The 16,780-nt window shown below is 35.8% G+C and overlaps 1 protein-coding gene across 1 annotated transcript; it reads right to left on the bottom strand.

The window, feature by feature from the left end:
- Positions 1-464: 464 nt before the first annotated feature.
- LOC140154397 (mitogen-activated protein kinase kinase kinase 13-like) lies at positions 465-16,305 on the bottom strand. The gene is given in 20 exon segments (XM_072176965.1): positions 465-572; positions 1,365-1,620; positions 2,290-2,372; positions 3,101-3,523; positions 3,525-3,904; positions 3,907-4,037; positions 4,375-4,509; positions 5,037-5,153; positions 5,744-5,853; positions 10,321-10,429; positions 11,236-11,440; positions 11,443-11,552; positions 13,253-13,444; positions 13,908-13,935; positions 14,428-14,540; positions 14,542-14,617; positions 15,097-15,362; positions 15,544-15,658; positions 16,186-16,261; positions 16,264-16,305. Coding segments are annotated over 20 exon segments (3,075 nt in total).
- Between the last annotated feature and the right edge of the window lie 475 nt (positions 16,306-16,780).

Genomic DNA, 16,780 nt, shown 5'->3' with positions numbered 1-16,780 from the left:
TGATGCAGTAAATTTGTTCAGTATTTTCTTCTAGGAGACTATATGTGATTGGCAGTGAATACTACATTCTGGGTGATGAGGTATATGAGCCTTCAATTTGGTAATGGCACCAAATAATGTACCCGCATGTTACGTCCAATGAGTCAGTGATAATTATAAATATCAAAATTGGGTACCGCTATTATAGTATTAATATTACCTATATTTTTTCTTACTTGTCGAATCTACAGTTGACAATACAGATTAAAATACATTAAAATTTTCCACCTTAACAACAGATTACATGATTTTCTTTACTTAATTAATACTTCTTGACATTATTCATTTTTTTCTTCAATAAAAATAGCCTTCCCAATTTTGAAATCCTGTCTCATTTATGAGGGCAATCTACAGTCTTTATTAGAAGCCTCATTATGTTTTCCCTTACACGGGTATCACTGCAATAATAATCGCCTTAGAAGGAGTTACCACGATGCCTGGAAGTCACTTGTCCTGAGGCTGGTTTTCCCTGTTGCACTGTGTCCCTCATCTCCACTGCTATCTGAGGAATCTGTATCATAGTCAGCTGCCGTCTGTATACACACAATAGATTGATATATAGTGATTTAATAGATATCATGCAAGTAATAAAGAGTTTGAAGGTTGCAAACATGACCTGACTATGCAGTATATAACATGTACACATCTGTAATTGTGATAGAAATATGTGAGAATTTGCACATTTGCAGAGTGTGACAGTAATTGTGTTTTTTAATATTAAATTGGTTTGTTTACTATCTTCACATAGCCTCCAACAGTACAGTTAAGCCTTACTGGATCTGCATACTACTCTGAACTTCTCTCAAATCCGAGATAATTTGCAACACCTGACTTACAACCTTTTCCTCAGGATAATACAAGCAACAACCAAAACCAAAAACAACAAACAAACAAAAATTCACTACAATTAAATTTAAGAACAAACTTTGCACTTTAATAGGAAAATGAATGTTTTGGTTCTCGTTCACAGGATTTTCATGAATTTATGAGCGAGAATTTTTTTTCTTCAATGTAAAATGAGCATTGTTAGTTTTTTGTTCTTTTCCAACAGTGCTCAAAGATATGAGGAGACTCTTCTTTTTTTTTTTCTTCAAAAAGAGGATAAACCCTAGATTACCACAAAAATACTTGGAAGTGATCCTTGTTCTCTAATAAACTTATTTATATGTGTGAAGTTTTCCTAACATATTCCAAAGTCTTACAATCTTTGAAAAATCTATCTAAAAAAATCTGGTAAATTCCAGACATTGAGGCGGGAAGGGACAAGTAGTCAAAATATTAACTTTTTTTCGGCCTTATAGCTAAAACTACACAGGCATACTTACGTCAAATATTTTTTCTCTTGAGATTTGCTTCATCACTTTACGCACTGCTCTCTCCTTATCTGATAACCCATCTGAGTGTGTGTTCCCTAGGTCACTTGGCACTTCTGGTGTGCTACTACGTGTGGTGGACGATAAACTACGAGGCGTAATAACCCTTGGATGGTTCGGTGTTGGCCCACGTGAGCTGGTGTTCTCATCATCTGAACAGTTACTGCAAGTTGAACCCACTGAATACTTTCGTGTTAAGCTTCGTATTCTGTTAAACAAAATGTTAGAAAAACGGTTTAGAATTTCTTCCCAAAAAGGAATCATTGATATCATGTAGGCTAATATTTTAGGCATGGACTTGACTTGGCACACAATACTGAAGTATGAATCTTAAAAAGTATAGTATGGGAAAATATGTATTGTGTTGTTACCCTATTTCCATGCATTGCAGCAGACAGCAGTGAATTCATGAATTAATTGATCTATGTCCATTTATCTGTTTGAATTAAGATTGAGCTATATATATGTTTCATTTGGCAAAACATGATCTTTTTTTTGAAATGCTGATAAATTTGTGCTGTAGTTTTCTGGAATCAGAAGAGAGTGCTGCATACAGGCCCAGTATCCAGGGGTGTGACACACTCCCCCAAAAAAAAACTGCCAAAGGCCCAAAAGTCCCCTTTTTGGCCCAAAAGTCCCATTTGCAAGCGTAACAAGCTTAAAAAAAATAGAGGGTTTTTATGCCTTTTTGGTCCAAAATTTCCAAATCCGAGTCCAAAAGGTCCAAATTTGGGAAAAAAGGTCCACTTTTTCAAAATCAGCACCCCCCAAATAAATTCTGGCTACGGGCCTGGCCGCATGTATTTCACTTTGCTACAGTTGTCTATGATTGCCATCTTACTGGCAGATCACTATTACAGAGAGAATAAGGACTTACCTGTCCTGACAGATGGTTTCTTCATCACTGGAATGATCATACCTGGTGGTATCTTCATCACTTGACGATACATCATGAACATTCTGGGAGGAAAGAAACAAGGAACTTAAGTTTAAAGTATTTCAACTATCACATATCTTAGAAATGATGAGGTGCAACTAAAAGCAACCACAATAATATGAATCTGAAATTCTATACAGCCAGAATAATGTTTTACAGCATAATTTCAGTTTACTTATTAAATGCTTTAAAAATGCTTTGTGGATCCAATCCTGCTAGACAAAAACATGTTTGCCATGTATAGAAAATCTGCAAGTTTATTTGCTCCTACTTGGGATGTCTTGGGTATTTATGGTTTTGTAAACCTATGCAAAAATGTATTGTTACCGAGGACACATGGAAACTGCTGCGTAAATAGCTTTAGCATAACAATGCACAATAAATTTGGGGTGTAGGTTTGTTTGCACTAGGGCAATAAAACAAGAGTTTCATTCCAAATGAGTGGTTACATGTATGTTTTGTAAGAAAGACTTAGTTTCTGTCTTCAGCATGCATGTATCTTGTTGTTTTCATCTTTTTGTCCAATTACAATTATATCAATTGCTTCCATATTTCGCCCATGTAGCAGTGACATCAACGCATTGAAGCAGCTGTTTCACACATGCATCTATGCAGTGTTTTTAATCATGTGCACGCAAATGCTAGCGATTTGATGCTGTACCCAATTATGAAATGCGCACTGACGTCACTGCCACATCAGGGGGGAAAATGGTATAACAAGTTGGCATTAAATATCTAAAATCGAACTTACCTTTGTAATGTTGATGATAATCTCATTCAACGGCCTACCCTGAGACGTTTTCCTCTTTGAAGGTGAGGGACTTCTCTTGTGTTGTGATAACCTCCTGGCACCTCCTGGTCCACCTGCTCTTCTCATTGGACTCTTATGAGTAATTGCAAGTCTCTCACCTATATAGGAACATGGCAGTGTACTGCCCTCCTCATTCCCATTACTGCTGCTATTGCAGTTCAAAGAAGTTGGAGTAGTATCTGTGGGTGTATTGCTATTCACATCATCACTGTCACTTGCAGGCAGATGATGGGTTATAGAAGTAGATGGGAGGTATAGAGGGTTTGTGCTTATACATGCTCCAGTACCAAGAAACAAGTGGGTGTTTTCTGCAGGGAGGTATTGTTTGGTGGTGGTACTCATACCACGGTCAGAGACTGGATAGGTCTCCTGGTCTTACTTTGCTGACCTTTTGTCCATGAGGTTGAGTTAAGCTCTTACACGATTGACAGTTTCTATTCTCATTTTGTTGATTTTGAATGAGTTCAGGCTCTCTAATTGAGGCAGATGGTCCGAAATACTTGAAGTTTTCACTCTGAGCACGCTTGAGCGCCCTCCTTTCATAGTCTGATTTTTCGTTGTCTGACTGATTCAGATGTGCACTTTCTGCATGTCGTAACCTTTCCTTAGCAGTCCTTGGCAATGTGCCAGAATGCAATGGTGGAGGCGGTGGAGGAACTTCTTTAGTGGGGCTTCCAGCCCCCTTTCCAAAGCTACTTCTGCCAAGACTATTGTTTCTTCTGTGTCTCATTTTTGCGCTGGGCTCTGAGAGCGACTTGGAGAGGTTTTGTTGGGCACAACTGGGCTCCGTGGTGAAGACGCATGGTGAAGGCGACGATTGCTCAAGGGATCGATTTCTGCTGGGCTCAGGGTTATGTCACTCCCAGGGCTGGAAGTCCTGTAAAAGACAAATATTATTCATAAGCTGATTAGGAGGAGGAAGCTCTCTACTTGTGAAATTTACCCAAGGCAAAGGAGCCCATGTACATCATTAGGCAAATCTTTACGGTATGTTGATTAATGTGAGTGGTGCATCATTTAATGATTGTGGCAGTGGGTTTTACAAGGCTTGTTTGTGGAATCAAAGAGCAAAGGTTACCGTAAATATATTTTGCTCTACAGACTTTCCAAACTGACAAGAAGAATTGTACATTTAATCATTCAAAGTATGGTAGCAAGTCATAAAAACAGTACATTTGCTGTCCCCCCCATTTCTAGCAACAAGATATGCATACCTGACTAATGACGATGTGCTGTGAGCTTGCTGTAGTGATTTCTTGATGAGCCTCTCTACTTGTGTTTGAGCCTTGATTATGGGTGTCTTGATGACACGTTGTTGCTTCTTCTTCACTGTCAGCTGCTGTTCTCTCCTAATAATGGCAACAGAAAATATAAAGACAATTTATATCTACCCGATTCATATTATGCTTCATTTTGATTGGCATGCATGGGTGGAAAAATGGTGTCCCTAACTTCGGATTATTTTGCCAATATGCGCTAAACACTACATAATCAAAACTTTCTGATGCTCAAGAACACAGATTATCGTTGATTTTGGACCTTTACCGAGTAAGGTTCATGGTACACTATTTTGGGTCCCGTATTTGACAATGCAATATGGCAGATTTACCATAGCGTTACACACAGGGACTTTTTGAGCCAGGATTCTCTAGTCTAGCCAATTGACCAGCGCAGATTTTGGATACCAGTCCTCGGTCTTCCATGTCGGAATGCTAATGGAAATTTGAAATCATACCAAAACTCCTACATTACTTTCAGGTTGCACAAAGACATGTGTCCTATATCATTACATTGTACAACATTAGGTGTTCACCACTAATGTGTGCTTCAATTACACACAAAAATGATCGATGACCCTGGCCTATGACCTGCTTACCTCATTATCTCTCGCTCTCTCTGTTCCAGCTGCAGTAAGCAAGTACTGAGCTCCATGTACAAGTTGTTAGCTCTTTCTAACTTCTTCTCATAGTGTTCCCTGATGTCTTGTGCATGACTGTACAAAAAATAACAATTCATGGTTAACAGTAAGTTGCCACAACATGCATGTTAAATATAATACATATGGCTATATGTCAGTAAAAAACACACAAAAAATGTGCAAAAAACGAAGAAGGATCCTTCCACCAAGGCAATATTGCTTCTCAAATATATATTAATATAAAATTTTGTGTTTTTGAAATAACAGCCATAAGAATAAAGATGGGTAAAATCATCATTTAGAACAATAAATAGTCGTTGCACATTCCCACATATCGTATTCTCTCTAATTAACACCCCTAAAAATGCCCCCCCCCCTATTTTTAAAGACCGAAATGCAAATATTCCCATAGCATGTAAGCATGGTAAGTAAGCTTAAAACTTTCATGTTATGATCATAAAATTAATTGGACAAACCCTATTCAAATTAAATTTCCATCCAATTCATCGTCATAGTAGAATGTTCATATATTGACTTTTGCCCAGAGTTTTTTCACTAAATTGAAAGTCACTTGTAATAAATACCACCTTTCGAAACTTTTACGCCATACGGTATAACACAACCATTCCAATCGAGTACTACCCCTCCTCATTTGATCTACCTACCTGAGTTCATCCTGTCTCCTCTTGATCAACTCTTCATCCATACGGTGAAGATGTGAGCCCTCACTCTTCATCTTTTCAAACTGAAGCTTGATCTCTTCCCTCCAGTCCACCTGAGTACGACACAAAAATAAGAGGATCATTTAACGAAAAAATCTAATTAACATGAAAGTTACATGGTTGGGAAAAAAATCATTTTGTCATTACACAGCCCTTAATCCTCAAGCTCTGTTGAAGTGGTTATTTACAAGTAATTAATATTCACACTGTAAGAACAAAACTCACACATTTCAATAAAGTTCATTCATATTCACTAAAATGAGAACTACATCACAATACACTTGCTCAGTTTCAATAAAACATTGGGCTTCTATGTGTCTCTTCCAATTAAATAAAAATAGTTTTAAAGATAATGAAAAAATCTTTTACACAGATTTAAATATCATTCACAAATTCCCTGAATTGAAATATTGCCAGATCCAGATTTGGAACCCATTAACAATATCCAGTACTAGAGGATCTATTAATAATTTGTTATTCTACAAGATAATAGACCTGTAAAATTGCCATAGCAACTGGGATCATAAAAAAACACATCATAGCATAAACACACAGCTGGTATTGTAGCGATGCACGGCACCATCTGTTTGTTGCATTAATAAAACGATACCTCGTGACTTTTAACACTTTCTGGATGGAAATATTGAAGCCTGTTTACCAGTAACATTAAGGTTTTTTCAACAATAATACTAATTATGAACAAATTAGCAATATTTCAAATTCAAATTTTAACAGTGAAACAAAATCCAAAACAGAGTCAGTTCATTCCACCCTATACCATATTTTTACAGCATTAAACAATAAAAATCCCTGAACTAAACCATACACATGATAACAATAGAGTTAGATTTGACATTGACATTAGAGCCGCATCACTTGATTGAAATTAATTTTACTTTGTTGACATGCAACACAAGCAGATGATGTCACTGAATTATAATGAAAATATATGGATGCTGAAATAAAATCAACTAATTTATGGTTAGGTATGACTCAACCCCAGCAGCAGTTACACAAATTAAAAGCAATCATATGGACTCCTCTATCTCTTTTATTTATCATTATCAAATTCAGATAAATAAGTCTAATAATAAATAACTGCCTGAATCCAAATGATAAGAACGACTTCTGGAGCATACATCAAATTTGTATGCAAACAAACACTTTGATAAAAACACCTCCTCAATTACCAAAGTGTGTACCGGTAAGTATTATTGACAATACACACTGTAATGTAAGATTTGTGCACCTGTATTTTGGACTAATTAATTGCGGTCAAATAACAATAACAAATTCTTGTTATTCTTAGTCTAACCACCTGAATCAACATAGCATGATAAAACCACAAATTCTTTTTTCCAAGACTGAATGAATACCTGGATAACAAACATCATCTAATTGAAGATAAAGGTCAATGTTACAACAACACACATCAAGAGCACAAAGATTTCATGGAATGTGCATTATTTGTATCAACTTTGATATAAATTTCTATGTCAGCAAGCAAATACTGCAACAGCCACAAAATGTGCAGCTAATTCTACAGTCCCAATGGAAAACAAAGTACGGTTTTTAGAAATGATTACATTATACAAATATTAAACCATGAGAAAAATATGTTTGAAATTTACACCGCAAATGTCTGTAAGATCTGCTGATCAATTGCAAATCTACCTGTTTACTTAACAGTATAATTCTATCCCAAATCCAATCTAGGGCAAAAAATGTGTACAATTTGTCGCAACAAAACACCTGAATCCCATCGGATGATTGGAATCAAGTATTTTGCGAGTAGTGAATGACTATTAAACAAGCTAGCAAGGTAATTGCAGTATTATGAGATCCAGTTGGATGATTAGGACAATTCGACAATCTATATGAGAATCCCAGCTGACTTACAAACTAACAAAACAAATGCTATCTAATCCTCATACTTTATCCAGGGTAGTAGAAAAATAACACACCTACACACTAACAAATAAAACCATGAAATTAATATTAAGCTGAAGATTAGTATCATCTTTCATTTCTGATTAATCTATAAACCCTATAGGTACAGATCAGAGCCTCTTGTTTATCTTGAAGCGGTTTATTCCTATTATTTGTTACTTCCTAGTTCATCATTAACCCCTGAGCACTACCTGCCGATCTAACATTGCCTCTGATTGGTCAATTACATGATATTTTCACTTTAATCACCAATCAGCATGGAGCTTTTCAAATAATTCACTCCAATTTTTTTGCGTTGGTGAAATTATTCTAACAATGTTGCTGATTGGGTCAGTTGATAATGAAAACCTTTTTTTGGCCAATCGGGGTTAAGATCAAATTAATCCGGATCATTTTGGAATTAAGGACTTCTAATTACCCAGATTGAATCATGACTCGTAACAGAGGGTATTAGACTAAACGAAAGTTCAGTGATAATACAAACAAATAATATTTATTGATAAACAAAGTAGACTCATATGACATTATGATGTCATTAAGCAAACAAGATAGGCTACCCAATACAGGTGAAGCTAGATAAGCATTTATCTCACGTAGCCTACACCCAAGAGTCTATATCATATTCAAACCATCCCAATTCTAAACATGTCCGACTCTTATCCAGTTTTCATATTTTACTTGTTTACGGACGAGGTTACCTCCGCATACTAGTAAGAAATCTACAAGGGTGGCTTTGTGTATAAAATCCAAATGGGCAAATATGAGGGAATTGATGATCAATCATGCATGTCATTCTTTATGGAATGAAGTAATGCTGGTATAGCAATTTCAGAGCATATTTTGCTAATGATTTCAAATAATTATGCATCATTTATTACAGACAACACATAGGTATGTTGTTTTCACGCATAAAATGCTAAGTATTTTTTTCTATTTATAGAAAAAATGAACATGGAATTAATGATTCACGTGCATATATCAGTGGTGAATGTTATATTACATTATATATGATTCATACAAAATGACTCCTCAAACTCATTTACAATACCCACTGGTGATTAAACTAGGAATATTTGTACCTGCTTTGTAAGGAATAATCAAATTGATAATGTAATTTCTTTCCTGTACTTCTGATAATGATCATGTAATAAAATTTCATGAAGCATGCTCTCGCAGCAGAAAGTGGCGATCAAGGGGCGATAAATCACGGTAATAGAAATCTGACTCACAACTTGAAAATGCTTCACCTCATCTCAACGTGCAGAGATAAAGTATACAAAATGCACTTGGATAAACAGGAGCATTGACCTGACAATTGTAAATGGGCTATTCCATTTAAAATCCACACTACCCCTGTGGAAGATTTTGGAAATATCTTCCACAAAGGGAATATGAATTTCAAATGGAATGAACACGTTAGCAGCTCCATTTGAAACTCACTCTCCCTCAGGCTCAGGGAAGATTCAGGTTGAATCTTTCTTAGAGTGTGTATGAAATTCAAATGGAGCTGCCTAATGCACTCATTTCATTTGAAATTCATACTCCCCCTGTGGGAGATATTTCCAAAATCTTCCACAGGGGGAGTGTGGAATTTAAATGGAATGGCCCAAGTCAAGTTTAAAGCCAAATTTGATTTCATAACACAAATGATCCTCTTATCTGGTTTGTATTCCGGACACACGAGTTGTCTCCAAATGATGTCATTAAATAAATAGGCTGCTTATGGGTCAATAGAAGAAATCAGGTGGTATAATTGGAGCTAGCTTGCGATTGGGGAGCTGCTAAATGCATGCCGCAACTTGCTCTCAGCCACATGCAAGTTATATTTGCTTTTACAAGATATGATTTTACTAGCGAGCTGAAATCTTAGGAGGCTTAGAGTGAACGCTGTAATGGCGGTCATCTTTGAATTTGAAGTGTTGTAATTAAAGTATTAAGTGGATTAGTGTGGAACAAAATATCTGACTTATTTGATTACTCTTGAGTTCAATGCCAGGTGAAATGTTAAGAAAGTCAAGATTAAATTTAAATAGTGTACTATATAAGATAAAGTAATCTTTTTTTTTTAAATTAGAACACCGAATAGAATAGTAGATAAAAAAAATGAAATAAATTTGTGTTTTGTTTATATACACTAATTTTTAGATCACAAAATTATGCAATCTCTTAATTCACTTTTGTCAACAGAAAGTAAAGCATCAAAAACACAAAATAATTTCGACACAAAAAGATTGCTTATAAGCTAATTCCACTTACTCTCCCATAAAATTATAATTTTTTACAATACAAATTTCTCACTTTTCTTCCCCTCATCATAAAAGTTTGTTTAATATTTCATACCAAAATGGAACTAAAATTATAATCTCCATCATCCCGTTAAGAAATCTATTCACCTCTTTCCGGAATTGCCTCATGAGATTTGGCTCCTCACAATGACAACTTTCCACTTCTGACACTCTGCACTTTAAATCTTTTTTCTTAAAGGATTCAATACAAATAGCAACTTGAGTTGTAACTTCATGAATAATATATTTTTCTACTTCAATCTATTTAATATTCATGAGCCCTACCTGCTTGTCAAAGTAAGCTTCTTGTGGTGTTGAAAGGAAGTCAGCAGCTGCAATGTCTAGGTGCATCAGGATCTGTCTGAAGGATGGTCTGTTCTTAGGTTTGGCACTCCTATTGATGTGAAAAAGAGATGAAATGTAAGAGATAATAAAAAAATAATAAGTATAGTACAAAGTCATTATTGAAACTATGTCAGAAGTGTGTTCAAAATACTAATTCAGTTAATTTGCATAATTGTATTCAATGGTGAAATTGATACCCTCACTCCAGAGTCAACATTTCTTAAAGTAACAGCTAATGTAACTTCATCTACCCAACATTTACATAATCATATTGAATGGTAAATATTATCCTCTCTGTGGATTTGAAATACCTGAAAGCGACTTTAATTGTATCTACCCATTTAGGATATCATGAAAAAATTACCAACTTGCTTTTAAACAAGTAAAAGCTCTTTTAGCTGAGGCGTTTTAGCTGAGGCGTATGTTTAATTGAGCATTATAACTAAGTGAGTAACTTTCAAATATTATTCAATACATATCTGAAGTCAGATTACTTCACATTTGAAGTTATTACAGCTAACCCTAATTACAAACCTCTTATGTGATGCGATCAAGCAAAACCAGTCGGAACTCGGAAATATTAAATTTGCAGTTTCTTATAGGATAGTAAAAAGCATTTACAAATCTGTATTTAGCAGAAAACAACATTGAAATTGAACAACCAATTCCAAAGATATGAGCAATTAATGAGTTCCCAAAACAAAAGGAAATATTGCCTTTGTCTGGCTATTATATCTCAAAATCAATATTTCCGAGTTCCGACTGATTTTGCTTGATCGCATCACATATGATAGATCCTTTTCTCAAAAATGACAGTAAATCTACTCTATTATGACATACTCTTTGATTACTTACCAGCATTGCATCATAAGCAGTTTAAATCCATCAGGACATGTTGAAGGGATAGGTAACTGCAAGCTGTTACTCCCTACACCCCAAATAATGGCTGATGAATCCACATCTTTATAAGGCATCTCTCCGGTAAGTAATTCCCATAACACCACACCAAACGACCACACATCTACCTTCTCTGAGCATGGTTCATTCCTGATCACCTCCGTGCCATCCATGCAACAGTTCCTGCAAATGACATCTTGGTGCTCTTCTCGTTCCATTCGCGACTCGTGCCAAAGTCTGAGATCTTCAGGCAGTCATGGTTGGCGACTAGAACACTGCAAAAATTAAACAAATTGAAACCACTCACTTATTGAGTTCCTTCCCTATGATAAGACATTTGATTTGCCTCTGATTTGATTAACTTATATCTGACAATGAAGTACTTGCAAAACAAAAATAACATGTTCCTGTCAATTTCCTAAAGCATGACAAACTCACATCCATGACATGATTCAAATACAAAAACATTTCCTTTATCTCGAATGTAAGTTCATACGTGCTGGTGACAAAAAGTTTCCTTTTTCATAAAGTATTTACACACACATACATAAAAACATTTTGCTTAACACACATTTCCCAAGGCCCTGGAAAAGTGAAAAATATTTTTGAAGTCCAAAAGTATTTGCCGGTGTGATATCATGCCAAGGCCTCACAAAAACTGAAAATGCCTCACAAGGTCAATGCAAAGCGGATGTTAACTATTCGCCCTGTGCACAGATCCGCCATCTTACTACCAAAACGAGATTCTCCCTGCGCACACATGCGCAATATGTGCATTATTGTTTCTCACACTTTTCTAGCAATGCGCCAGAAGGCTTTTGCAAAGCTTACGTGGCACTTAAAGCATGCGTTTGACAGGTGTACGCACACACAGCACAAACTTTGCCGGTAAAACCTTGTTTTGAGATGACCATGCGATCGGCGAATAGAGGGGGGCAGTAGGGTATAGGACCCTGTTTCAAATGTTTTCACAGGACTTATGTTTCAAGGTCCTTGTTGTATTGTCATAAGCAAGTTCTCTTGAACTAATAACAAACCATATGCACCAATCCATACACCCACACCCACACACCCCCCACATCACAAGCATTACATTTCTTTACACATATAACCACTTATTCAAATCATGTTAGTATGTTCACCCCCTAATAACAAAGTTACTATAGGGAGACATTGACGTTACTTACGACTAAGTGTTGATGTCTCTAAAAATCTGCCCTGGAGCCAAATAAAACCACATCCCGGTAAAGATGATCAGAAATACTTTCGATTCAAACTTCCGATCAATGACCCACTATGTACTAACAGCATCAACTTATTCAAAATTTTAACTATAATATCATTCCCACACTACAAAGTTCCAATTATTTTGCATTCCCGGTATTCCCATGAGAATGAGGAGTTGATTGTAAAAGCTTCCTCACTGTAGCTAAATTTATGATGCGGTTTTGCGGAAGCCACTTGTTCTTCTTGAAATAGACACTCCATTCATTATTTTATATTCTCTTGTGATTTTCTAACCTTATCTAAGAACATTGAAATTTATAACACACACACCTATTACAAAGTACCAGCTGTACGTCAGGAAAGAGCAATATTTGACACATACAATTTTTTTACGGATCACATTCGGAATAACATATCTATACTTTATGTTCTGGTACCTTGCACAAACACATGCAGAAGCAATACTTCACAAACAGGTTTCTTAATTACACATTCTCATATACTAATTTTGTTTCTTGCAATATTGTGGTTGTCACTAATTAGAAGTGGCAATATTTCACACACAAGTGTTTCTCAATCCCGCACTCACACTCCACTCATATCATGCAATATCGTAATTTACCATTCCACTTGATGGTAATAGTTCCCACGCCTCTTAAGGTTACTGATTTTGAGAAAAATATATATATGATGTAAGATTGAAGTCACATGATTACTAAAATCATAATTTGCAGTCTGCAAAACTTACTTGGGCGATTTTAGATCCCTGTGTATGATTTTGTGTCACGTGTAGATAATGCATTCCTGGGCTATTTGTTTACTCCAGTCAACCATCAGATGAGGTGGGATTTCTCGGCCCTCTCGTAACACCTCGTAGAGTTGACCATATGGACAGTACTCCATCAATATACAGTAGCATGGTGCTACTGTGCACACACCCCTGATAAAAAAACAATCAAGCCAATATTAATTGATATTACTTGTCAGTTTTAAAAACAAAAAACACATTGACGGTACAAAAGCTAAGAACATTAAACGTTGGTTCAGTGGTTCAGGTACAACATTACAACATATAAAGTTTCATCAAAGGAAATGAGGAGGATATTTTACAGTCGCTTTCAACTTGCAAGTAAATTTCCTTCTAGACTTATGTTCTTACTAACAAACAAACAAATATTTTGCTTTTTTATGCAACTTCATGAACAGCTATTTAGTCAAACTATTACATTACACAACCCATTAATGGTACAAACTCTTTGTCACATAAGATCAACATATTTTCATTGGGAATTGAAAGTCAATGGTAACAGGTCCCCTATGTGGAACACATTTCCTAAATGGATCAACTTATTTCAGACCTTTCTCACTAAGTCAATCCCTGCATCAATCAACAAACAATCTACCTATCGATAGTATTCTTCCGGGTACCAACTAAGTGAACAAATTTTATGTTGGAAAATATTTCAAACTTGACCAATTTTAAATCAATCAGTTTGTTTTTCAGTTTAGCAACCTTATATACATGCATATATAAATTAGTTTTCTCAACTTATGATTTATCTTCCTTTAAAATGCATTTGAATTATTTCACAAGAGAGTTTTAAAGTGTAAAATGTGTGAAAATAAATGACTTCTGAAACTTGTGTTTTACCATCCTTACACAACAGTGCTCCCTATGGCCTTACAAGTGTCATTCTCCTTGACTAAGAGATTCACCATCTTATATATTCTTTCATTTCAAAGTCCATTACTGTCTATTTCTAAAACACCAATCCACATCTAATAACCCAAATTCTAAAAGACCTCATTCACTACACGCTTATTATGACTATCAACTGCAGGCCGACAGCAGCTGCCTGCACAAAATTAGGCCCCTTCCCTCATCTCATCTACAACGATGTAACTGCTGCAACCACAACTTACTTGATTGATCACGATATTTGGATGGTTCAGCTTGCGTGAGATGTTTGATATCGGTCTCTTTTTCGTCGTCCGCACTTTTTTTCACTGCGATTTCTTAAGCTTTGAGATTCCCGAAAATACGGCACCTTGAGCCCGCTCCCCAACCACTGCAAATTACGTACATCTTCAAATGGCACCTCCCATTCGTCGGCTGTGGGGAAATGGCAAGGATAATGTTGCATATATATGATATCATACAAATGTGCTGTTGATTGATGACTTCTAACCATTTTTTCTACCATATGTGTGCTGCCCAAGTTGTGCAAAGCAAGCAAATGTTGGCAATTTTAACCATACTGTATTCAGATATACTTGATAAAATTCCTGAGAATGCAGAACAATATTGTAGGCAATTAAAATGAATACATGCATACATTACTTAATTTTAGTTCATCATAGTAAATCTTCAGACTGACAGAACATTGCATGTGAAGTTTAACAACTGTTTCAAGGAAGTTGAATTTGTCTCCCAGAACTAACCTATTATATATGGTGTTGTTTTCCTGTATTGCGTCCCTGGTGACTGATAGCTTAGCTTTTTTTTTTACACAAATACTAAAAATAATACATATAGCAGCTATGGCCCATTCAATGTTCTTGCAGGAACACATCACAAATATTGATACTAACCAATAGTTTTGTTCTCAGCTGCAGCAGCTTTGCCTATAATTGTCCATACTGGTCTTAAGCATCCCCATAGGCCTTCCAGAAGCCCTCTCCTCTGGCGGTTAACTGAAGGACCACTGTATGTCACTGCACCACCTGCAACTGCCCCAGCACCTTTCTCTCCATTGTTGCTTGGTGGTGTTTCAACACTCTTGGACTTCTTACATGTTGATATACTGGATTTGGTTGAGTTTAAGTCAATTTCATCACAGTCCTCTAGTTGTAAGACACTGTCAGAACAACATAAACAAATTGATATTGATATTTTGACATCTGTTTTTTGTAATTCAGGGACTGTCTTTAACATATATCACGATAGCTTACCTAGGTGGCTCATTGTGTTGTAGTATATTGTTTTCATTCTGTACAGACATGTGTCCTATTCTAGAACATTTTGAACAATATCCTCACTTAAACACAAAAACTGTGAAATATTCTAGACATGTTTTGAACCTTTCAGCTGCAAGCCTGTCACTTTGCACTACGTATTGGAGACACTTTGTTTCAGCCTTGGCTGCTGGGTCATCTTGTGCCAAAAAAAGCCACAAAAATACTTATTTTGTTCATTTGTAAAATGATATTTGTTCTTTCCCAAAATCCAGATTTTACTGATACTCTGTATTTAAAAACAGCAGTACTTGGCATGGAGCTACCCTGCATAATGAAAACTCCAATGTTATTTTATCAATCTTGCAATTCACCAATTTCCAAACAGTAATAATTGCTCTTCTGAGGTTGTTACTATAGTAACCAGATGATAATGGCTTTGCACAAGTGGTCATCGTTCCTCATTACCGTAAGTAATTATAAGTCAGTAGATGGAGTGCAGTTGATATTTCAACTTCATCTTTAACTAGATGTATACTCGCTTATTCTGAATGAAAACACCAAGAAGCTAATGGGCAGCTATTTTTAGAATTATGAAAGTCCTGGATTGATGACAACAGTAACAAATCAGTATCTCTTCCACCTTTCTTGTTACTGTTACTGCTTTCTTTTGTAACTGACTGTTTTATTTACTTTTTAATGTTTTTCAAAACAACAAATTCTTACCAATTTGCAAATTCTGGACCACCCTTTCTACATTCACTTTGGCAGGGCTATATCTACTAGTCATTGGAGAATCCTTTCTGCCCAACAATTACCACAGTCCGTCACTGAAAGCGTTGCCATGCTCAGGGGCTGGGCATGTGGACCGAAGGTGGTGGGTTCGGTTCGAGAGAAACAAAATCTGCTGTTGTTGGTTTTTTCTTTCACTCAAATCAAGTTGAAATCAATATCACAGGTTATCTGAAAGAACAAAATGAAAATAAGCAAGATATATTTAGCTGCAATGTTCAATATGATGAAAAAAATAACTTCCAAGCTTGCAACAAAGAGGAAACAACATCTTAATTACATTAACTTCAGTCTTCAAAAATTGATCAGATTATAAAATACAGACTTAGAACCTGATACATCAAACCAAAGACAAAGCAAAGCATTGTAGAGCAAACTATTTATCAATTAGATCCATACATTCAGAATTTTTCAGATTAAATTACCCATTTCATCATGAAAAATCCAATTTCGCCACTTAAAAATCAAGTACACTCATAAACATATTCAGAATCAATTTATACCTAAAGTCTACTTTTCATCAGCTTTT

The sequence above is a fragment of the Amphiura filiformis genome, chromosome 6 (genome assembly GCF_039555335.1).
Source record: "Amphiura filiformis chromosome 6, Afil_fr2py, whole genome shotgun sequence".
Lineage (NCBI taxonomy): Eukaryota > Metazoa > Echinodermata > Ophiuroidea > Amphilepidida > Amphiuridae > Amphiura > Amphiura filiformis.
Note: the sequence above shows the minus strand (reverse complement) of the source record. Positions and strands in the feature narration are given on the sequence as shown.